This window comes from Vanellus vanellus (assembly GCF_965231255.1).
Source record: "Vanellus vanellus genome assembly, chromosome: Z".
Classification (NCBI taxonomy): domain Eukaryota; kingdom Metazoa; phylum Chordata; class Aves; order Charadriiformes; family Charadriidae; genus Vanellus; species Vanellus vanellus.
In genome coordinates this window covers 86,963,604-86,987,620 of record NC_138908.1, presented here as the reverse complement: position 1 = coordinate 86,987,620, position 24,017 = coordinate 86,963,604, and the positions used below count along the sequence as shown (strand labels likewise).

The 24,017-nt window shown below is 47.0% G+C and overlaps 1 protein-coding gene across 1 annotated transcript in view; it reads right to left on the bottom strand.

Annotated features, from left to right (window-relative positions):
* DCC (DCC netrin 1 receptor) overlaps nucleotides 1-23,682 on the bottom strand; it is a gene marked incomplete at both ends in the record, with an annotated part of 609,880 nt that extends 586,198 nt beyond the window's left edge. The window contains one exon of the mRNA XM_082497412.1: nucleotides 23,592-23,682. Coding sequence (XP_082353538.1) covers nucleotides 23,592-23,682 — 91 coding nt within the window. The remainder of the gene's footprint in view (nucleotides 1-23,591) is intronic.
* Between the last annotated feature and the right edge of the window lie 335 nt (nucleotides 23,683-24,017).

Here is a 24,017-nt window from a genome sequence, read left to right as displayed (position 1 = left end):
AAGCTTTTGAGATATTTCATCGTGACCTTACGGTTCACCCAGCACCGGGCACCAGTGGACCTCCTGCTCCTCTGCTGCTAATGGATCGTTAGCGAGACCTGGTGGGGTCCGTCTTCCCTCACCGACAGCTTAGGAGGCAGAAGAAGGTCTGCCGGGAAAACCTGGTCCATCTAATTTGGTCTCTGGCACACATATGAATGTCGGTGCCTACTGAAGCGGTCAGCAGCTGGAAGCCCTTCAAGACCCCCCCAGGGCCTGCCTGCCTCGATCCTGGCACTAACTTGACAGAAAGGATTTTCCTCTGGAGGTCTTTAAAGTAACCTCATTTTCTCCAGTGACTGAAGAGGAAGCTTAGATATTTGCTTTAGAAGGACATGGACTACTGCGTCCAGCTCTGGAGCCTTCAGCACAGGAAAAACATGGAACTGTTGGAGCAGGGCCAGAGGAGGCCACAAAGATGATGTGGAGCCCCTCTGCTGGGAGGACAGGCTGGGAGAGTTGGGGGGGTTCAGCCTGGAGAAGAGAAGGCTCCGGGAAGGCCTTATTGGGGCCCTTCAGTACTTAAAAGGGGCTTAAAGGAAAGATGGGGAGAGACTTTTTAGCAGGGCCTGTTGTGATAGGATGAGGGGTAATGGGTTTTAAACTGAAAGAGAGGAGACTCAGACTAGATAGAAGGAAGAAATTGTTGATGCTGGGGGCGGTGAGCCCCCGGCCCAGGTTGCCCAGAGAGGTGGGAGATGCCCCATCCTTGGAGGTGTTCAAGGCCAGGTTGGACGGGGCTTGGAGCAACCTGGTCTAGTTGAAGATGTCCCAGCTCATGGCAGGGGGGTTGGACTTGATGACCTTCAAAGGTCCGTTCCAACCCAAACCCTTCTGTGATTCTCTGGACACCTAGAATTTAGGAGCAGGTCAAGTGCCCGAGGGAGGCAGATGGGCTCCTCTCTGTGGTCCCACAGCAGGTAGACACCACAAACTAGGCTGGGTGACTCTAGGCCAGCACAACCTGTGTATAAAGACCGCGTACACGGAAAGAAACAATGCTCACAGGAAAACCAAGGCCATTCCCAGAAATGCACAGGGCTGTCCTCATCCCTCCACATCCCCACAGGTGAAGGCAGAAGGCAGCACTACCTCTGAACTGGGGCTGAGTACTGGGGTTGGGGAACACCCGGTACATGTGTCCTTAAATAGTTTAGTGTCTCGTCCTCGTAACTTTACAAGAGAGAGCAGCAAATGTTCGTGAGAAAAGTAAAGTGGGAATAATTACATGCACTTATTTAATATGCACTTGATTTACTGAAATATCTTATCCGGCTTCAAGGACAATCCTTTTCTAAAACAGTAACAATAAAGAAAAAAAGGCAAAGCCTTCCAGTAAACCGAGGGACAATGTTCAAAAGTCTCCTTAATCTTTCCAAGAACATAAAAATCTCCCAGAGACAGCCCCATGGCTGCAAGCTTCCCTTCCCAAAACAGCCCTCAGACTGAAAGAAAACCAACAGCTCGATCAAGAAATCCCCATGAACAAGGAATCTGTCCAGCTCAGATATGAGAAGCCCCTTCCAAAACCCGATCCCTTCCCATCCGTGGAAGCAAACCCAACGTGATTTCTCCTTGAGAAGTCATAAGATCTCTTTTACCCCACAAGCCTCCCAGAGGCACACCGTTCCTTTCCCCCGACCCACCTCTCTATCGCACATGGAAGACTTTTCACTTCCGACCCATCAATAAACAGGGGACTATTCCTGTCCATGGGAAAGTATTTTTCACGTTTCAAAAGAGCGCAGGTAAATCGGAATAACAGCAGGATTTTCGCTGCAGTAGAGCACTGAAAAGCTTCTCAGCTCCTCACAAGAGCACAAATAATTCAGCCTCTGGGCTGGCCTGGCATTGGCGCTAGGAACATGATGCCCATGGTCCTCAATAAAAGGCACACCTTGATAAATGCCCATACACTTGATGCTGTATTTATTTCAAAGACTGGATTCAGTACTGGATTTAGGGTGGATTCAGTACTTGGATAAGCCATGCTAGCCAACATAGCCGCCCACGAGCCCGAGAGGACAGGAGGATGTGCAGCCAGCTCTCTGGCTCAAATCCCCTTCAGTGACACTGACCACGAAGACTGCTTCTGGTATTGTGTCCAGTACCACACACAGCATCCACCATCTCACCTCTGCTCCACAGGCGCATCCTTCCATGCATCCCTACAGCGCATCCTTCCCTACCTCTAATGACCAGCGATAGCACCGCTAGAAAAGGTATCCTGATTTCAATTTGCAAAATCTACTGCTCCTCCAGAAATCTTTTCCCCGTATGGACAAACAGGATGCAAATGTCCCTAACTCCCGGCTTTTAATTAACTTAACCAGCACAAAGGACTTATAGTTAATTCATACCCCACCATCCCAACTCTCCTACGGGAGTGCTCATTCCTGGAAGTCATACTCCAAACTTTTGGCTGTTTAGTTTGTTATTTAGGCATCAGACATTTGTATGAGCATCCATCAAACATTCGATCTCTGAGCTCGGAGTCACAGCGCAGCCCTGAGCTCATCCATCACGACAGCCCAGCACGCATACAGCTGAAGATTCAAAACAGGTCTCTTAAAAAACATCATGTTTTGGCTTCTTGCAGAGGGTGATTAATTTTTAGAGCAAAATTTGCATAAAATCTTTTCAATCTATTTGCAATTACCAGAAATTGAAACAAGTGACAAACAGCTTTGAGCACTTGTTTTCAGCTGGGTGTTAACCAGAAAAACCTCCAACTAATTGAAACCCGAAGTTTCAAGTAAGAAAGTTGAAATATGACTTTGAAGTACTCAAAAGCCCACAAATCTTAAGAATTCAACTTATTCTAGAAAAAAGAAATACACAAGGGTTATATATATATGGAAATCCAGAGCTGTATGGAGTGCGCATACCCACGTGTGGGGTGGTGGAGAGAAAGGCTCTGCCCCCTACTCTTGTGAGACCCCACCTGGAATACTGCGTCCAGCTCTGCAGCACTCAACAGAAGGACATGGAACTGTTGGAGCGGGTCCAGAGGAGGCCACAGAGATGCTGCAAGGGCTGGAGCCCTTCTGCTGGGAGGACAGGCTGGGAGAGTTGGGGGGTTCAGCCTGGAGAAGAGAAGGCTCCGGGGAGACCTTAGAGACCCTTCCAGTATCTCATGCAGGCTTACAAGAAAGCTGGAGAGGGACTTTTTACAAGGGCATCTAGCGATAGGACGAGGAAGAATGGCTTCAAACTGGAAGGGGGGAGATTTAGAATGAATATTAAGAAGAAATTCTTCCCAGTGAGGGTGGTGAACCCCTGGCGTAGGTTGCCCTGAGAAGCTGTGGCTGCCCCATCCCTGGAGGTGCTCAAGGCCAGGTTGGACGGGGCTTGGAGCAACCTGGGCTGGGGGGAGGCGTCCCTGCCCAGGGCAGGGGGGTGGGAACTGGATGGTCTTCAAGGTCCCTTTCAACCTAAACCATTCTATGACTGAGACCTATTAGAGATGTGCGAATAATTGCTTTTTGGGTCAGTGAATGCAAACACAATCATTAGGTTGACAAAGATGGTTTTGCACAAAAAGGGGGGAAAAAAAAAATCAACAGTGAAATACGCAGATGATACATTTTTCCAGGTGAAACTATTCACAAGTTTTCCTTCAATTTGTCCTGAAGGTGCACGTATATGTGCTTTAATAAGTGGAAATAGAAGGGTGCAAGGGACTGTATTTAAGAACAGGGGAATTACAGTCTCAGTGTAACACATGGACCTGTTCCCTGTTTTTTCTGTGCGATGCACATCTGCACATTCACACCCATTTCCACCGTGTTAACACAACGGTATCTATCGCTCCTATTTCACGCAGCACTCCCCTAACCTGCCTGGCCACTCCACATATTCCCAGTCCATCGGCAGTGTCCTCCTGCTTTGCAATTTCCCTTTTTTCTCACCATTTCATCTCACTTCTCACTTCACTACCTTCCTATAAATTGTTCTTTCATGTTAAAAATTACTGCTGTTGCATTTAATTTGGACAACCAACTCTCTTCTCCAGTTTCTCTCTGACTTTCTTCTTTATGCAATTCTTTCCCTTTCTTCTGAGCATCTCATGCAACAACTCCCCCGGTCAGTTTTTCTGGAAGAGCTTTCACCATTACCTGCCACCACAATCAGATTATATAGGATCCGCCCAATTAACGCCATCTCAGATAAATATTACAGGATCGATCCAATTTCAGAGCTGAAGAAAGATGAATCAAGGAAAAGCGAGACACTTGCTAAACCTCCTGCCCATCTCCACGGGGTGGAAAATACTCCTGCTGGCAAATCTATCCCCCCAGGGCATATAAAGGACAACTAAATCCCCTTTTCCTTCTTCTGTGGACTTTTCTGTCTGAGTGCTTTGGGCTTTAAAAGAAATGAAGGATATATGCAAGAAGAGGTGTTTTACAGTAAATGGAAATTATGTTTATTATTCAGTCTTTGCTGTTATTACTGTTAGTTTTTTCCCTGGAGAAAAGGAACATAAATACCATCAAAAGTCACCCCGGGGCAGAACGAGCGTAAGCGGCTCTGCTGTGTCCTTCAGAGCCCCGACACGCTCCTGCCTTTCCTACAACGCAAAAAGCCGTGAAAGCACCCAAGTCACCGAATGCAGAAGAGGCCTTGACCCCAAAACACCCGTAGCCGCCCTGCTTTTTACAGTAACAGAGCAGGGAAGCCTCTGCTCTATTTCCATCCAGCCCAGTTAATCTAAACTGGTGTAAACGTCATGCTTCTTCAGCCCCGTGAGTCCAGTCCTGCCCAGGGCACGTCCTCACCGTGTCTGCTGCGTACGGCTGAGCGAGATGGGGATTAACCAGGTCTGACTGCATTTAATTTCTGATACCAACAGCCCAGTGGGAGCCGCAGCAAATCCTCCGTGTGAGAGGGAAGGAAGATGCCATTGCTCATGATTAGAGAGAACAAGAGCCGGCAGATGTTTTTTACTGTGTTCTGGCTGGCCCTGGACAGGTTCATGTTGTCCTGGTTTTTAAAAGAGTTAAAAAAGGCTCATTTTAAGGATTTTGGATATTGTGGTTACCATGAATAACTTTGTAAAGCTGTACAACAAATGTCTGCCTGGTCTCATTACCTGAATAAACCTCTGGTGGTGGTGGGCCAGCAACAGCAGGAACCAAACCCAGGTCTTCTGCAAAGCAGAAGACAAGCAAGAACTCCAGAGACTCTCTCCAGAGACTGATACTACATTAAAAGGGGCTCAACAGCCCCTTCATGAATGCAGCCACTGCTGGGACAGAGGAGCACTGCACCGGAATGATGATGTTTGCGCTCTTCTCCAACACAAACACATCTGGCAGCAGTTGAAGTCTTAGAAGCTGACTTGGTCTCTTGATTTTGGGTCTCCTCCCGTTTCCCAGGAAGCGTACAGACACTGCCGCCTTTCCTTGAGTGGCTCTTCATAACCATCTCTGGCTCTGAAACACTCCATTTCCCCAGCAGTTTAACCCCTCAGTGAAATTTGATCAAAAAAGGGGCCTCTGAGCTCAACAGTTGAGATGAAACCGATCTGGACAACGCGGTCGGCATTTAACTTGAGAGTCCTTTCAAGAAAGTTCACCAAAGGACTTTTCACCATTCCTGGAAAGATCCCAGCACATCGAGAGGGGCTTCATGCCAAGAGAGGTTATTTTCAAGAGGTTTGGTCGCAGCAGACATTCAACCGTAGTCTTCCTGTCCTTTCACTTCCCAAAATGACAAAATAAAGGAAGAGAAATCTGCAGTTACAGAAGGTGATGTCATGTACCTTTACTCTGATATTGATCGCCCATTTACACTACTTCACTTTAAAATAATGAGCAACCCAGAAATAGAAACAGCGCCAATCAATTATTCTGTCCTCCTAATTACTCAAAGCCAAATCTGGCGGAAACGCAGACTTCCACACCAGCTTCTCCGGCATAAGCAAGCCCCTTTGGATCCTCATGAAGAAGTGGGAAGACACAACATTGCAAACTTTACCCCAACATAAGCCTGAAGAGCAGGCGGCATCCCCGACCGTGTCACCGATCAGTTAACCACACGCAGGCACGCCTACACCTCATGTCCTGTAAAGGGACATTTAATTAAGCTTTTATACCTGTGCAGGATTTGGGTTGTGCAGAATGGGACATCATCCATCACCAATTTCAATCTGGAAAACACCGGGTGTCTCCAATCAAATATTCGTGCGAGACAGGCATTTCCGTCACGCAATACAGGAGCCAAATTATGTATGTAAAGCTCAGGCTTAATGCATTACAAATCAATATTTCTTCGTTCCCCTCTCTACATTTACCTTCTTTGCTCACGTAAAGCCAATCAGCTCATGAAACACAGGTGTGAGAAAATTATTCTGCTCTCTACAAAAAGTCAGTTGGCATCAAATTCTATCAAACAGGATAAATCCATGTTAGACAGAAGCTGAAATCTCTGCGTGTGTCTATCAAGCTTAAAGCCCAAATTCAACCTCAGCTGATATCGTTGGTGTCGCGGGGATTTACCACGGTGCAGAATTTATGCCTCGCGCACCCGATTCCTGCCACAGCATTTCTACGTGGGTTAAGGTGACTACTGATTTGCAGGAATTCTGCTTTTCCAAGGTGCTTTTTCCAGCCTGTGCCCAAAGTCCACTCCAACATGGGAAACCTCAAAACATTCACAGCTTTTTTCATATCACCTAAGACACAGCTTTTACAGATATCCAGACTTAGAGGTGCACGGAAAAACATGGAAAGAGACTTCAAAGACAATAAAACTTGTACAGACGAAGTTTGGCACGTGCATAAACACGGAGGGCAATTTTTCTTTTAAAAGTCAAAGTTTACCTAACAGTAATTTCATCCCACAGCAATTTTCTAATTGTTCATTAAAAACACATTAATTGTATGTAGAATGCATAATTTATCGCCGTGTGGAAGTGAAAATAGAAAACCCCAGGGGGCCAAAAGTTGGCATGAAGTCATACTGCTGACTTATCCCTCTAAAATCTGTCCCCGGCTACTGTGAATTATTATAATTTACAGGAGAAGACATTACATTTCTACTTAAAACATTATTTCTAGTGAATCCCTGCACTGATCATGAATACACAATATTTTAACAAAGCACCACATCTTTCAGGGAAAATAGGTGTGTGCTTCTCTCGATTACACTTTGCTCACAAAGCCATACTTTTGCAGGAGTGCAAACCCAATATTCAGTAGTCGTAATTCAAGAAAAACCCCAGCCAGCAACAAAAGAACAGAAAATCCAACATGCTACATGGTCTCATGATTACTGTCTCCTCTTTTAATGAAGACGTAGCACACCGCTTTATAGGCCTAATTTACACCATAGATCAAAACTATGAGAAATTTTCTAATTTTCTATGGGGGGAGGGAGATTACCACCTCCATGTCTTCCAACACACACTATTATTTCAATTTACAAAATTAGCATCTGTGTTCAGTGGCAAAAGATCACCGGGATGTGTTTCATCTGGCATTGAACTCCTGATTCTCAGAAGACCAATAATATTACGACTATTTCACCCCTATGGATAATAACCAAAACCTCTAGTTCAAGTCATATCTTTCTAGTTTGCCTTTTTTTTTTTTTTTAAATGTCAGATCACAACCTAAAGGAAAAAAGTAATTAACACAGTAGTGTGCACTTGCACGTTTTCTTTCAGCTCTTCTAGCACGCTGGTTTGCTTTTCTTATTATAGCCTACTAAGAACTTGTATTTTCTCTCTCATGTAGATATATGTGCGTGCACATACTTTATATTCATGTATGCGCACATATGTACACGTGCGTACGTGTATCTATACGTATACAGCCAGGTATAGCCGAGATACAAACCCACACGCCACTACAGCAACAGCCACACCAACACACCTACTTACATACGTACAAACTCACCGTGCACCAAACTGAAACCATCTCTGCTCGTAGGACCGCGTTTCGTCCCCCCACCACATGGGCACAGCGCCGGCAGAAGTCATCAGAGGGCAGACTGCTGCCCACGCACTCGGAAGGGACTCTCAGGCCCCTAACGACCCCCAGTAATTAAGGCAGGATTTTGTCTAATGAGGTGCCTAGGGCATCACCCCGTGAATCTCAGTGGTCGTTCCCGGATAACGCCGGTGGAGCTGATCTGCCCGACCAGATTCGTTCTCGGAAGAGGAATAGGTATTTTGGTACGTCATTTGGTCTCACCAGAAACGAGTATTTTCTGAATCATTACAAGCTGCATTAAGAGCAGCATGGAGCTTTAGCGTATGGCCAACAGTTACGCACCTATCTATACAATAAGATAAGGAGATTTTTATATTTTTTTAAAATCTCCCAAAGTGTAGAGCCATAGAATCACAGAATGGTTTGGGTTGGAAGGGACCTTGAAGACCATCTCATTCCACCCTCCTGCCCTGGGCAGGGACACCTCCCCCCAGCCCAGGTTGCTCCCAGCCCCGTCCAACCTGGCCTTGAACACCTCCAGGGATGGGGCAGCCACAGCTTCTCGGGGCAACCTGCGCCAGGGGCTCACTGCCCTCACAGGAAAGAATTTCTTCCTAAGATCTCATTTAAATCTCCCTTCTTCCAGTTTGAAGCCATTCCCCCTTGTCCTATCACTACATGCCCTTGGAAAAAGTCCCTCTCCAGCTTTCCTGTAGGCCCCCTTCAGACACTGGAAAGCTGCTATAAAATGAAGACGGTGACCTTCTCAAAGCCAACCGGTCGCTCTCAGCAGTGTTGCAGGAATGGTTTGAAAACACTGGCAGAGGAAATTGCCTTTTGCTCTTTTCTAACGTACGGGAGAGTTTGTCGACTTCTTTCAGCTCCATTTCTGTAGCGTGATCTAGCAGACAACAAAGTTTCAAGAGGATCTGCCCTAACCCTCTGATAATAAGCATTTCCTCGCCTCTGCTTCCACTTACAGATTCTTGCTTGAGGCATGCCATGCTCCAAGGCAAGCTTTGATAAAAGAGCCTTGCTGTCTGCAGTGCCCCTAATTACAGCGGCTCCGTTTTCTCGTTTCCCCGTGCTCCGTGCTCTAGGTAAATGCCACAAAGGTCACTTTGTTAATTCAATACCAAGCCCACATTAGAAATCATTTGCACAAGACTGAAAAAGTCAGTGTCTTTTTTTAATACTGATGTTCAGGTTTTCTTAATACTACACGGTTATAGAAATGAATTTCAATTACGGAGGAATAAAGTAGGTACCTTGTGAAGGTTACCATTATCCCGAGATAGACATCAAGGCAGGTCAGACGATTCACCACCTGGAGGTGACTATTTTTCTCCACAGATTAACATATGTTACTGTGCCTTAAACGACAAGCTTCCAGGAATGTGAAGTTAAAAGAGATTATTTCCCACCAGGTACCGCTCACGGCAGGGAGGTTCCCAGCAGGCAAGGCTCCAGTTTGACCAAACACGTAGAAGGGATGATCCCGCATGGGACTTTGGAAGGGAGGAGACAACCAAGTTCATCCACAGAAGAGTTACACAATGGACACCTACTGTAGAAAGGTCCAGAGCTCCACCACGTGCCATGTAAACCCAAAATACTTGCAGGCACCCTCCTAAAGACCTCCATAAAGACCAGAAACTGCAAACCAGAGGAGATGTGGGGATGCCGATGTACCTGAGTGGCGCACAAGATTCTAGGAAGCCCAGCATACCCCACTCTACAGGAAAGGGGGGGAACCAGTCCCTGGCAATCTGGCCAGTAGGGGAAAACTCCCTTCTGATTCCAAATCTGGCAGTCGTTTCAACTGTGGGTGCACAAGCAGAAGACGGCAGCTAGGAAGCTGCAAGGGCTGATGCTAACAGGACTGCAACGGCCCCTTCCTCCCCCCGCCTACCTCTTTTCTTGTCATTTTTTCCCCTAGATATCAGATGCGGATTTGGTATATGTTTAAGGATACGCACCAAATTAAAGCTCAAAGCTACAAGACACGAAAAAAGCCATTCTAGCATTTAGAGCTGCTGGGCCGGCTCCAGAGTCCAGGTTTCATGGGGCATCACAGCAGACGTTGAGCGCAGCGCTGTCGTGTGCTGTATTGTCCTACTCCCCTCTCTTCTGCTTAAATCGACTTTCTGCCGTGAGGAACAAAACTACCGCAGGACAAAAAAAAGTACAAAGCAGGATTTGCAAGAAGGTAGGAGCAGAGGCCGGGATGAGTTCATTAGCCGTAGCCCTTTTAGCCTGGATAGCTGACAATTAAATCCTGGGCTGGAAATATTATGGTTATTCCTGAAGTACAAACTGTAACGGAAGAGCTGATATTAAGCCCCAGTTTTGTCATCTGCCCATTGACTTGCCCTTTTTATTTCGTGCGAGGTTACTGTGCGTCTGCTCAGGAAGGCCATTAACGAGCAGAAAAAAAGGACACCATGAGAAACGCCGAGAAGTCACCTGGTGCTGCTCAAAGGAACCCAAAGGGGTATTTTTCATCCCCTCTTCGGCTCATCGGGGCTGCGAAGGTCAGGAATGTATCTCAGGTAGTACCAGAGGGGTGAGGGAAGACCGTCTGCGCTTACCAGCGCTTACCATTTTTTAAGACTAATGACCACAAAGAAGGAATCTGTTTTTTTCAGTCATAGTTTTGGGAGGCATCTGCCAAAGATTTCTAGGAAAATGTTTACCGATTATAATTTTAAAAGACTGACGTCCTCCCAGGAGCCAAACAGGCTGTTCCTAGAGATGGATTTTGGAAACCGTTAGCTGCTCGCTATTTTCTATTATGGAGTAATGTATATGTCATCAAGAAACATTCCACAAAAAATGAGAAACAAATTCAGGTAAGTTGCTGACTGATCGTATACTAAGAGGCCAAATTTTCATCATACGTTCACCGAATTACCTTTTAAAATCTACTTTACTGTCAGGCTAACTCTAGTCTCATTTGAAGCTTACTAGCGGTAGGACGATCAGCATTTTATGACGGCCATACGTTACAGTTGTGTCATACCCTTTTACTACAGGAATCTCAAAGCATTTTACCATCCTTCATCGGCGTTTGTAGTTGTTCAGCCCAAACTGCGATAACCATCTCCCCATCCTCATTTAACTTTGCGGAGAAGCAGCAAACGGGACACTTGCAAGGCCGTGGCAGTGACACTGAGAAGTTTGGGAAAATGAGATTTTTAGAAGTGGTAGGATTGAAAACCCGATAGAAAATTAGACAAAAAAAACCAACCCTCCACCTCAAAGGGGACTGGCTCGGTACCCGCGGGAAGGACCACGGGACCTTCAGCTCTACAGCTCAGCCAAGGAGAAGCACTTGGGATGGAAACCTCCGCATCGGTGTTCATTTAGCTGACTGAGGGACAGTTAACCCCAGCTCCGGGAGTGTCTGGCTGCATCTTTTTTTGATGTTTTTTAGCCATGCGCTGACCCAGACTGACCTTGTGTAAAGGTTTACTTCTTTCTGACACAACCCATTTACCCACCATATGGGAACGGAGCATTCGGTGGCAAAGCCTGGAGCCCAGCAAAGGGTGACGCAGGGAAACTCCCGGCCACGTAGGAGATGTCAGGAACAATCAGAACTAATGAAATAGTTATTGCTATCAGATATCTGGTATATTAATGCAGAGAGACAGATCTCATTTACTGAGACAGAGTCTGGCAATATAAATTATCGGACACTGCAATACTATCACACTTCACATTTAAAGGCCATTTGAATTGTACTCAGGTAGTTTCACTCATCCGCAATCTGAGGAATGCGTTAATAAATACAGGACTGAATCACACCATTGATTTGTAAGTGGAATTTCCCATTAAAACCTGTCAAGAGTATTACTTTAAAAAAAAATTAATGGTATAATATAGCCCAGGGTTCTGCTATAACATACTCCTGACGGTATAGGTCTCCGAGTCTTGTGGGTGATGGATAATCTTGTTTGCTCCGTATTGTCACCGTAGTATCCTTCTTTTGCACTTCTGCTGCAGCCAGAGGTCTCGCTGCCACCAAATGAAACAACCAAGCAAGAGCCTCTACCTTCCTTTCCACTTCCCTGAGGAGCAGTGTTTGATCTGCACGGCTCCGGTATCTCCAATTCAGCAAAAAAAACTGGAAATCCACCGCTCTGATACTGCCGCTTTGGATTCTTTGGACTCAGTCCACTTTGGACTCTGCTCCTGTTTCTCTCAGTTTGGATTCAAGCTTGTTCTCCCAAATCTCATGGGTTTGGTGTCTTTTGGCAAGCTAGCTAGTTTTGTAGTTATTGACAGATGCGCTCATCTTTCCCGGGACGTTCTGCGAGCTCTGACATGAAAAGGAGGAGTACCGGGAGCCTGGATTTGGCACACACAGGGATGCCCCCATTATTCTTCGTCAATAAACTCACTCCACACTACTTCAAGAATTTGTAATAAAGACAGATTAAGCTTATGTAAGGAGCATCGGGGGGGGGGGGGGGGGGGGGAGGGGGAAGCCAGAGTATTATTTTATTGCATATTTGAGATTAAAACCATTTCATACTTGATTCACAAAAAACAATTTGCAATGAAGCGACGGTGCCAAGGGATTTGGGTGGCTCCAAGCCAGCGCGCCCATTTAAGTAGGAAACCTCCCCTTCGTCAGGATCGGCAAATTTGCTCGTTAAGAGAGTCATGGCACTGCCCCATTTGTGACTGGTTGGTTGAGCACAAAGCATTACTCAGAACCTCGAGTGGCCACTGTCCTTGCGGTGATATCATTCTCCATTGATTGTAATTGAGTTCTATTAATGATGTAATTCAATTAGACACAAATCAAGAGATAACTAATACTTTTAATAACGTAACACCAGCTTCTGACAAATTCCCTACACAGATGGAAAAGCTTGATAGAGTTACTGGTAACAGAATATCCCCCTCTGGAGAGATGTTAACAACCCTTTTAATATCAATACACCTGCTATAGCAAAGCTATTTGGTTGCAGAGAATCAGCATCTACGTGAGCATATAAGGAATGCAAATGATCGAAACCAAATTGCGTTAGGAGGATTTTGTTGATGCGAAGGTGTCTCTGTGGAAGTCAGCGAAGCTTTACTCAGGCTGAGAATCTGGCCTAATGTATTGAAACAACCTTTCTCTCTCTTTTTATAATTGTTTAAATCATTAAAATTTGATGGATTAAAAAAAAAAATCTGATTTATTCTCCATTACTGTGGGCTTAGAGAATTGTGTGGGCAGTATGGAGATACAGCTGTTTACCCAGTTTTCTCCTGAATCTTTCATCCAGATGACCTTTATTTCAGATTAATGAAAACAAAGAATGAATAATGTTTGCGTGAGAGGGAGATCACAGCAAACAGCCATGTGTAACAGTCTCCGCCAGAACTGAGTATATTTCTTACGACACACACCTGCTATTCCAAAGCACACAGTTGTTTTAATTTCCACAAACTGAGTATCCTTTCACTTTTACCATCAAAAACAGTCGGAAATCTAAAAACATAAAACCCCATGATTTTTGCAAATAGCATTGCACATACAACACCCCCAGTCCTACAGCACTTTAAAATCTTATGCGTTAATACCTTCTAAGCATCCGTATACTGCTGGTTTGTGATACGTCCTATCAACGCTTCGCCCATGGGAGATATCAGCCCCTTTTGGCATCTCTGTCGCAAGCACGGATAATTTCTACCTTAATAAATCTCTGCGGACACTGAAAAAAGCCATTCTGATACTATCCAGCGGTATGAAACCGTCTCCGTTTTGCATCCTCCTAATCATGAACGGTAAACCAAGAGCTGTCAGATTCAGTTAATTTTTTAACTTACTTCAGGCAGTTTCTCGCAGGAGGAGAACACAATACTCGTTGTGTCCAGGGAACATAAAAATGTCCAGAGCCCCCATAAATAAGTATATAAAAATCCCAATGTCCTTTTTAACAGCAAAACTAACTTTAAACTAATTTTAACTAATACCATTAACGACTTACATATGTATGACAGATTCCTCTTCAATAATACATCTAAACCTTTTCAACCTTCTGAGCAGAAAACCACGTAGGAAGCTTCCTTCCAAAGCAGAACGGGGGATTGTGGGCCATTTTACCAAATTTATAAACAATGTGTAGGAAATTAGGATAACCAGTTGCTCCAATAGCAAACATTCAGCAGCATCTATAATACAACAAAGGAGGGACAAACTAGGAAATAGGATTTTCACTTTGGAGAAGAGAAATGCAAGCACCCGGACATTTGGGAAAGAAGTATGAAATTTGCAGAATTTGACGAATATGGGGAAAATACCACATCACTGCAACCATGTGAAACATATCATAAAATCATAGAACGGTTTGGGTTGGAAGAGACCCTGAAGATCATCGAGTTCCAACCCCCCTTGCCATGGACAGGGCCACCTCCCCCCAGCCCAGGTTGCTCCAAGCCCCGTCCAACCTGGCCTTGAACACCTCCAGGGATGGGGCAGCCACAGCTTCTCTGGGCAACCTGCGCCGGGGGCTCACCACCCTCACAGACAAGAATTTCTTCCTCATATCTAATCTAAATCTCCCCTCTTCCAGTTTGAAGCCATTCCCCCTCGTCCTATCACTACATGCCCTCGTAAAAAGTCCCTCCCCAGCCTTCTTGTAGGCCCCCTTTAAGGACTGGAAGGCCACTCTAAGGTCTCCCCAGAGCCTTCTCTTCTCCACGCTGAACAGCCCCAAGTCTCCCAGCCTGTCCTCCCAGCAGAAGGGCTCCAGCCCCCACAGCATCTGCATGGCCTCCTCTGGCCCCACTCTAACAGGTCCATGTCTTTCCTATATTGGGGGCTCCGGAGCTGACCCAGGTGGGGTCTCCCCAGAGCAGAGTAGAGGGGCAGAATCGCCTCCCTTGACCTGCTGGTCACACTTCTTCTGATGCAGCCCAGGATACGGGTTGGCCACCTGGTCTGCAATCACACATTGCCGGCTCACACTGAGCTCCTCGTCAATCAGCACCCCCAGGTCATATATATTACGTGTATATATACACACATGAAATGCCATCTTCGCCTGTCTTCTAAAATACACACCTCCTTCTGCTGGACCACCCATCTCCATGGCCCTCGCTCAGGCCCTTCTGCAGGTGGTTCAGCACAAACTCCAGCCAAAACCGTGATTACTAATTACGGTCCTACAGAGAATTTTCTGTTGGTCCTTCTTTGGCATCTGACACAAGCTCCTGCCACCAAGACAACGACAATCAAAACCTCAACCCAAGCAAGAAAACACACTGCTTCTTCAGCACTCAACAGGCTGGTGCATTTGGGTCCCACCACAACCACGGTCTGTAGTGTGTCTTCAGCACCAGGGAAGAGCAGAGGGAAAGTTTTAAGGGCTTTTTTCCTCCTCTTCTTCTCAGCATCAGAAGGCAGAGAAGAAAAAAAAAAAAATTAAAAAAAAAAAAAGGAAGGAAATATGGATGAAGGCCCCTCAGAGCCTTTTCCAATGTTGTTCTTCTTCCCCTGATGCTTCTAAGAGGGGAAAAAAAAGAATGAATATTGCGCATAGAAACTCAAAAGAGTGCTTTTAAAATGCTTTTGTCTTCGGCTAGTGAGGGGAAGTGTGTAAGAGAGACGCACAGGGGGAAGGAGGTTCACGCAAGAACTCTGCAGCAAACGAGCCCTTTTGGGTAGTTGTGGGTTAAGGATGAAACATCCAACTCCGCCCGGCACTTGCCGCCAGCCCCAAGATAGCCCACTCCTTGCTCCGAAGTCGACTCCCTGCTAGGGAAGCAATCCTGGGCTTTTAATTACAAGGTTTGTGGGAGCCCTGCCTTTAGAAAGAAACACTTTACACAATTATATCAATTGACCTTGTCCAGAGCTGTCACGTTTCATCTAATTACTGCTCTCAGAGCTTGATAGCCAGACAGAAGTACCCACCAGTTTAGCTGCTGGTCACACCGTTAACATGGGCATGAGCCTTCAGATGCTTTTCGAACCGAGAGTTCTCAGATTCACTGAACCAGATTTGGTTGCCGGGCATTTTTACGCTCCTCCTCAAAATACACTCCAAGAAAAAGGGACAAGGAACCTGGACCAAGCCTCTAAAAAAATATTTATAAAGTTGGTGCTCAGCTACGCCTCTGGCTCACCAGGATCACCCCTGCGGGCAAGCACAGCTATGGGCCAGGGAAGGGCGCAGGCAGCGGCACAGGCACATCGGGCTGCCCAAGCCTTCAGGGCAGCACCGGAGCATCCATCCAGCATCAATCTGTTCAGCTTGTCAGAAAGGCTGTGAAGCTGTGCTTTCACTGTACTTCATACCTTCTCAGGGAGAATTCACCGTTAATTTAGGAGGGGAAAGGCGCAGCAAGAACCAGCAGCAAGAAACTGAAGCCAAGCAAATCACATGAGAAACAAAGGAAAAGCAAGCAAGCCAAAAGTAACCCAGTGAACGCAATTAGCCATGCCAAGGGAGAACGTCCTCCAGCCCATCGCAGCACTGCAAGGTCAACAGGTGAAGTTACAGGGACCGTCCATACAGAGAACAGACTAAACGAGCATATCATTCCTCTTTTAGTGACATTATCTGCACCCATCCCAGCTGCAAGATCTCAAGCACATGCACAAGTGTATCACATACAGAGCTCAAGCGAGGACTTGTCCTTAGTCGCTTTGCCTTGGGACCCACATTTGTGACCAGCCAGGCAGAGGAAACAAACTTTGTGCCACTATTGTTGATGACAATCTCCCTCTACTCAATGTATCCAAGAGTGAGAAGGGAACTGCAAAATAATAGTTAGTTTTAGCCCAATTTATAATGCTATAATCTCTCTACTTTCCTAATCTTTCACTGTAGAAACTACCCATATCCAAGAATAACCTGGCTGCTACTTCTACCAAAACAGCCGGTACTTGCAGTGCTGCGCTGAGATCTGATAGAGCATCGGGCAACTGTGGAGATGACGGAAGGTATGCAGTGGGAGTAAAAAAAGCTTGAGAAACAGGAGACAAGAATGGTGCTATAATATTGAGGGGGGGGGGGGAAAGGAAAGCAATAAGCAAAGGCAATTTAGAAATAGAGAAATACAGCTCCTCACCTGCAAAGGACAAACACAGTCCCTGTCAGCACAACGTCTGAAGCCCCCGTCGACTGAAAGCATGTACAGAACCGGGACACCAGGATGTGAAACTATTATTATATATAAATGATAAACATAGGAACTAGGAGACTGTCATTCATTGCAGAGCTCTTCTGCTGATTGAAGAGCTGACCTTCGCTCAGCTAATCTACAGAGCCTCTCAAAAGAGTCATAACCCTGCAATTTATAAAGCTCTCCATCCACTCCCAAACAAGCAGCCTCACCTCCCACTGTACATCCTCATCCCACGGTACGTCCGTGTCATGTGAGCACCACCTCCGCGATTTGGATAAATTCTGCCTTTCGTAACACGGTGTCACAGTAAGCGTCCAACTATCTTACCCTCTCCAACTAACAGAAATGTTTTCAGAAACACCTGCACTGGTGGTTGGGGTTGTTTCACCATCCAGGAAGCTACATGCACAGAGCAGGACCTTTTCAGTATCTTTATTTTACGCTTTATCTATTTTTGTCCCCCTTTGTTCTTGCTGTGAGACCCCAGAAGAAAACGACAGTGAGTATCTGTTTCAACGAGTCAAACTTCTCAGCTGGTCAGGATGCTTTTTCCCAAAACAGACGGAAATCGGTATCAAAGCTCTGGAAACAACAAAGTGGGTGGTTGTTCACCTTCCACTTCCAAGCTGGGAGAGGAGGCACCTTGTGAGCCCTTAAGGCCGGGAAAGCGTGACCATGGGCTGTGTGCACATGATCAATCCAGTGAATCTGGCTGTTCCTAAAGCACCATAAAAGTAATCAAAATTATCAAAACATCAGTACTCTCCCTGTTTTAGACTCTACTTCGTGGGGTGAGAAGATACCCAGTTTTCAGCCAGTAATGTGACTTCCAAGAAGATACTATTTCTTCAGCTTCTCTGTTTGACAACCAATATTTTGCTGAAACTTCGGGCAGCAATTTAGAGTAGTTTTCAATGTATTTTGAATACTTCAGAGCATTTACAAAATTACAGCACATATTGGCATTACCATCGACAAATGACTGCCATCAACCGAGACAGAAATTGAGACATTTAACTGTGCGTTTATCGCGCCTCTCCGAGAATTCAGTTCCCTTTATAGTGCAGACGTCTCCAAACTCTCGAGCGAGATGTTCTGTCATTAGCCCAATTTAGCTGTAGCCCTTCACATCAAAGCTGAAATTGAGAAACATTGTCAGAAAGAAACAATTCCACTAAGTTTACAATTATCTGATGTGTTACCTTTCAGGAATAATATACTCTCTTTTACCAGTGAATTTACTGTCAGAAATCAGGAGATACACTTCCCTTTCAGTCATCGCTTTCCATAGTTTGATAGCTTTCCTTACAGGAGGCTGTGCAGAAGACCCAAAGGAGCAAATCTCAAATGCCTGAGGCTCTCCACAAGTAATAAAAAAAGATTCCCAAGCACGAAGCATCCTTTATCTCACAGAGGAGACCACTGCTGCTTTTCAACAGCAGAAGTGGTAAAAGAGGTTGGGAAGTTTATACAAGGGGATGGGGAGAAGGAGATTGGCAACGGACACATGAAGTAGATTTATTTCACAAGGACCAGAACCAATAATGCTCTAAGTCATCCCCACAACAAACATTTGAGAAGGTATTCTTTAAAAGTGAGCGTCAGAACCATTCACCAGGGAGCCGGATAGAAAACGGCATAACCACTGGTACCGAAGCCAACTCCCTGCAAACCACCTGAGCTCAGCTCTGCCCGCGGCGCAACCTCACCGTTTGGCTGAGGAACGTCGTGGCACCTACTTTTTGACAGATGAATTTTCAGGCCAGCACGGAGAAAGGAATTCCCTTGGGCAAATTAAAAGTAAGGGTGTTCAGAGACTCTAGGAATAGCAAACAGCACCTGGTGGCGGATGCCTTCCGGAGGAGTGCGGACCTCTCTGCACCCGGCAGGCTTGGGTGCTGCCTCCCGAGCCGATGCTCTCGCTCCCGGGCGGGAGCACCTCCGTCCAGCCCAGGGCACCAAGGCTGTGGTAGGAGGGATGTAAGGGAAACGAGGACAGGGCCAGCGTGTTTACTTTGGATTCCAATGGCAATAAAAAAATTTAGGACAACGTTTCACCCAAGGGGTAATTTTAACAGAACAAGTGAATTTTTTTTTGCCTTTAGTTAATTAATCATGAAAGCCTCCGTGGAATTTGTCAGTCTACTTTTTTTCAGGCAAGGCCAACATTTTAAATTTCCATCTATTTGTATTACAACAGAGACTGGCTGCACTGACTCACGCTGTTACAGAGCTGCATTTCAGCAGAAGGGAAAATTAGGCACGTGAGAACGCGCTCCCCTCTTTTGAGCGTCAGCTTCTTTCGCAACGGCTTCACTCAATACACAAAGTGACTAACTTCTGTAAATCGCGTCGATCGGGGGATTCGCAATAGCAAACCTGAGGTGAGAACCTACCTGTTGGCTCACGCGTTGCCTTTGGGTCTGAGCGTCCCTACACCGGCACAGCAGCACAGCTAAGCCTTCCCTTAGGCTCACAAGGAAGGGAACGGGTGAGCTTCAGTCTGGTAAGATGTTAAAATACCAGGAAAGGGCAAACTTCTTTCACAGCTTACTCACGTTAGCACATTTGCTGAAGTCTCTACAACAACCTTTTCCACCAAGAAGGGAGGTGCAAACCCATCGCAGAGTTTTATCCTTGCAGCTGGATGTGCCACACAAGCAGGCACGCAGGAAACACTTAATTTTGCGGCGTTATTTCATCTCATAAAAATAACATTTAAAAAATGAGTATTGGCCCTCTAAAGGACATCTGGTGGAAAATCCATGCGCTGAGCATCTGATGAATGACTCTGAACGAGTTATTTTAGCTGTCATGTCACTGGATTGACAGCAGTGCCCCGTTAGAAGAGGCTAACCCAGGCGTCACATGCCACACACACTTCAGGGACGAGCTCTGGCAGAGCCCAGATTATTGGAGGATGGTGTTAAACAAGAGGCTACCGGGAAATACCAGCCCACGTACAGCACCAGTCTTTTGCCAGTCAAAATATGAGACAGGACAGGGATGCAAAACAAGGCGCTCCGCTTCCTTGGCAGTGCCCGGGTGGGTTGGGAGAAGGCAGCGCTTGCTCCCCCCATCCCCACCCAGGCTGCTCCGGGGAAATGCAAACAGCAAGGTCAGCGCATGAGCTCTCAACTTAAGCTAAGTCAGATGATGGGAAGAACTCGCCTGGATTGCAGGTTGCATCTGGAACGAGCAGTCTCACGGGTGTTCTTCCCTAAGTTTGAGAAGCGCAGGTGCATTTATTCATCACTTTGAGCCTGGAAGCCCTCACCGCAGACCACGATCCTGCTGCGAAGCTGCATAGCAAAGCCCTTACAGTCCTGCCCCAAAGATCTTACCGTCCCAGCATAAAACAGGCAATCAAAGATGGGTTCACGCAAACAGAGAAACGCAAGGAGACTATCCTGCTGGCACAGCCATGTCTTGGGCCCTGGAACAGACCTTTCACACTAAGTTTTGTATTGGGAAGGACAAGGGAGTAGCAGTCAAGGATAAATGAACCAAGTGTGAAATCTGGACATCATCGCACTTGGCTTAACCTCACCGAAAACAAACATTCCTGACTGCGTAGTTGAAGTCAGCACTGGTCTTGTATCCATTGGGACGTGGAGAAGGGGGAAGTGAGGACAAAAAGACATACTACAAGAAGAACCGAATACAAAAATATCCAGCAAACTATAGAAAGACGACGACTACTCAAATGTAAATTGCTCATCCTCAACTCAGTTCATTTCCATTTTTAAAAAGACTCTGGTGAACGCACAGAGGTTACCCCGCTCCTATATAACATGTGGTGGCTCACACACCTCGTAACACAGAGGGCAACTGCAGCGCATGGGAAATGGATGCTGTGACAGGTCACTGGTGATTTATACTGCACCACTCGCAGAAGTGATTGCCATAGTACCCAGACAGCGCTGGGCTCTGACACGCTGCACTAACACTGAATTTCTCACCAAGATCTAGTGGGAGTCAAAGACACCAAACGCAGAAGCCATTCACAAAAAAAAGCCTTGGAGATTGAGTTAAATTCCCACCTACAGACAAAAAGGAAGAGAAAGTATTTTGTGGTTACTTTAATACATACAGCACCATCATGATCAAGCACTACAGAATTTACATCTGCCTTTATCAGGAACACGTTCTCCATGGTCTCTTTCCAAAATGGCAAACACCGCCCGTCATCTGTTCTTCCATCCATTTAACCAGGAAAAGGCCAATGTGCTTTACTTTTTGTCTCATCCCCCAAAACATTTGCCCCTCACGCACAATGGCACACGACAGGCACAGGACTTGAAGCAGTGTGTCCCTGCCCGCGCCGTGGACACGCCGCTGCCTTTCGGTACCGAAGTTTTGAACGCAGCCCCGCACGCCCACAGCAGCTCTGGGCTTTGGGCAAAGAGAGCAAGAGAGGAGCCAGCCCCATTGTGCAGCATCTCTGGGAGCCCTTTGTTAGCAGCGCTCACTGCCTGCCTGTGCCCTGCTGTGCAGGGACCGTGCCAGCCACAGCGCGCTTGCCCGCACCTCCTGCCTGCACCTCCTGCCCACTCCTCCTGCCCACAGCGCGTCAGCTCACGGGTGGAGTGGAAAGGCCACGGTGAGTGAGCAGAGGCCCCGAGAGGGGTTAAGATCTGCTTTATTGGGTTTTGCGAGCTGACTTGGGATGGCCACAGGGATGCTCAGGAAAGCACAAACTCATGACGGCCCCCGGGGCTGCGACGCTGGGAAAAACTTTGCCCATTTGCAGCTCGTGAAGCGCAGCGCAAGGAATTGGGCGCAAAGCAAAGACGCCACCTTCAAAATCAGTGCAATAAACGCTTGTGTATCGTAGACGGGGTGTGAAATGCACGACCAATACATGGCAGCTGGAAAACAGCCTGTTCCTTCCATGTATCGCAAAACAATACCGATGCTGTGGGAGCAATGGGATTGCAGCACGTTTGGCCCCTGACACAGCACACGGCTTCCTTCCCTCCTCAGGCACTCACACACAGAGGCTCTCACTCCATCCCCTCCTCTGGCAGCAAAGGAGCCTGCGAGTCAATCATCTTTCTTGAAGGAGAATCACTGCCATGTCTCCCAGCTCCCAGCCTTTAAGGTGGAAAAGCAAGAGAGACACCTATTCATTATCCTGCTCCCACTGCCCGGGTCCCACCTTCCACGCGAGTAATTGCAGAGGACAATGCTGGGGACACGCGCAAATGCAACAGAAACCTCCAGTTCTGGCAGAGAAGCATCTTCCAGTTTACTTGCTAACTCCCCAAAATCAGGACAATCGAAAGATCCATCCGTTTGTGTAAAGGAAGGACCACCTCCACGGGCGATTGCCATTTGCATACAGCTGAGAACCTGAGCTTTGCCAGGAGACACCGAGGATCTTTTTGCAAACCGCTTCGCATGCAGCACTTTCCCCATCACAAAACCCAGCTTTAGCGCTGGTGTGCGCGGTGTGGGGAGTTGGTTCCCATTGTTCCTCCGTCGCCGCTGCAAAAGCGGTGTGCACAGACGTGCGCTCGGATCCTTTTTTGTATTTTCCAGACTCCCCCTGCCCAAGGTTTCTCCTACCAAAGTGTTCTTCGTTTTCTTTTAGAGAAAATTACACAAGCACCAGGGAAGAATATCTCCTTGCACGCATCTCCCTCCACCGCGCACTCACACCCCTGAGCCTCCTGCAAATCAAAGCTGCACTTTCTCAGTTCCTAACACTTCTTGGCTCACGCTCCCATTTGTCTCTTCTTTTTGAATAAGAGATCTGTGTACCGCCGGAGCCCTTCTCTCCCTCCCGCACAAGTAGCCCCAGAGCATCGCCGTGGCAGTTCCCCCCGTTCTTCCCCTACCCCTGTTCCGCACACAACTGGCTTTGCCATTTTTAATTAGAAAATGTGCCTGCCAAGCACGGTGAGAGCGGTGCAGCCCCACAGAATCGCAGCCTAACAGAGTTGGAAGATGCTTTGCAGATAACTGCGTTTTCTGCCTTGCTAACTCATCCGCTGCTTTTCTTCCTTTACCCAGCCAAGGCAACCCCTTCCCTTGATTTCAGCATACAGACCCGAAAAGCTACAGGCGAATATATCCAATCGCAAGCGGGATCAGGTGCGAAAGAGAATGGGAACTAACCCTACCACCGCCACTGCACACACACACCTATTATGCCACCTCCTGCCACATTTCTCCTTTATTTTCCACGGATTTCCTTCTTTCCAGGGCTGCCCTTTCTCTCCAAGGCTGCGCAAGGCGCTTCTAACCCCGGGTTCCCCCTTCCCATCTGTGGGATGTGATGCAAAAGCTCACACTGGCGAGCAACAACAACAACCACCACCCCCCCCCCAAAAAAAATCCAAATCCTGCTCGCAGAAGGGGGGAGAAAAGTCCATTAGCACAAGAGAAAGGGGCACATTGCTTTGGGATGCGGCGAAAAAAATCACCCTCGCCCCTCGGAGCGCAAAGGCAAACAAGGCAGAGCTGACTTACCGGAGACTCGAGGATGCAGGTTCGCCAGCGAAAACCCGAAGAGGAGAAAAACCAGCTTTGGTACCCAAACACATCCAAGACTATTCTCCATATTTCAATGCGCACCTACAGATTGGGGTCCTGAGCACCAGCAGCAACCACACATGCACACACAGCCCCTTCCTCCTCCTCCTCCTCCTCCTTCTCCACCTCCTCGCCGGGGCTTTTCCTTCGGTCCCCGCTGACAGGGCTCAGCAAAGGGGGAAGGGGTGCGGAGGGAGGAAAAAAAGTTGCATTCAGTCCGGGAGGCTCCGAGGCTGCCGAGCGTGCGGGGAACTAACTCAAGGAGACGGGGAAGGCTGGGGAAGGGTCCTCCCACCGCTGGAAAACCATACAGAAGAAAATCCTGTGTCCCCCACCCCCCCCCCAAAAAAAAAAAAAAAAAAA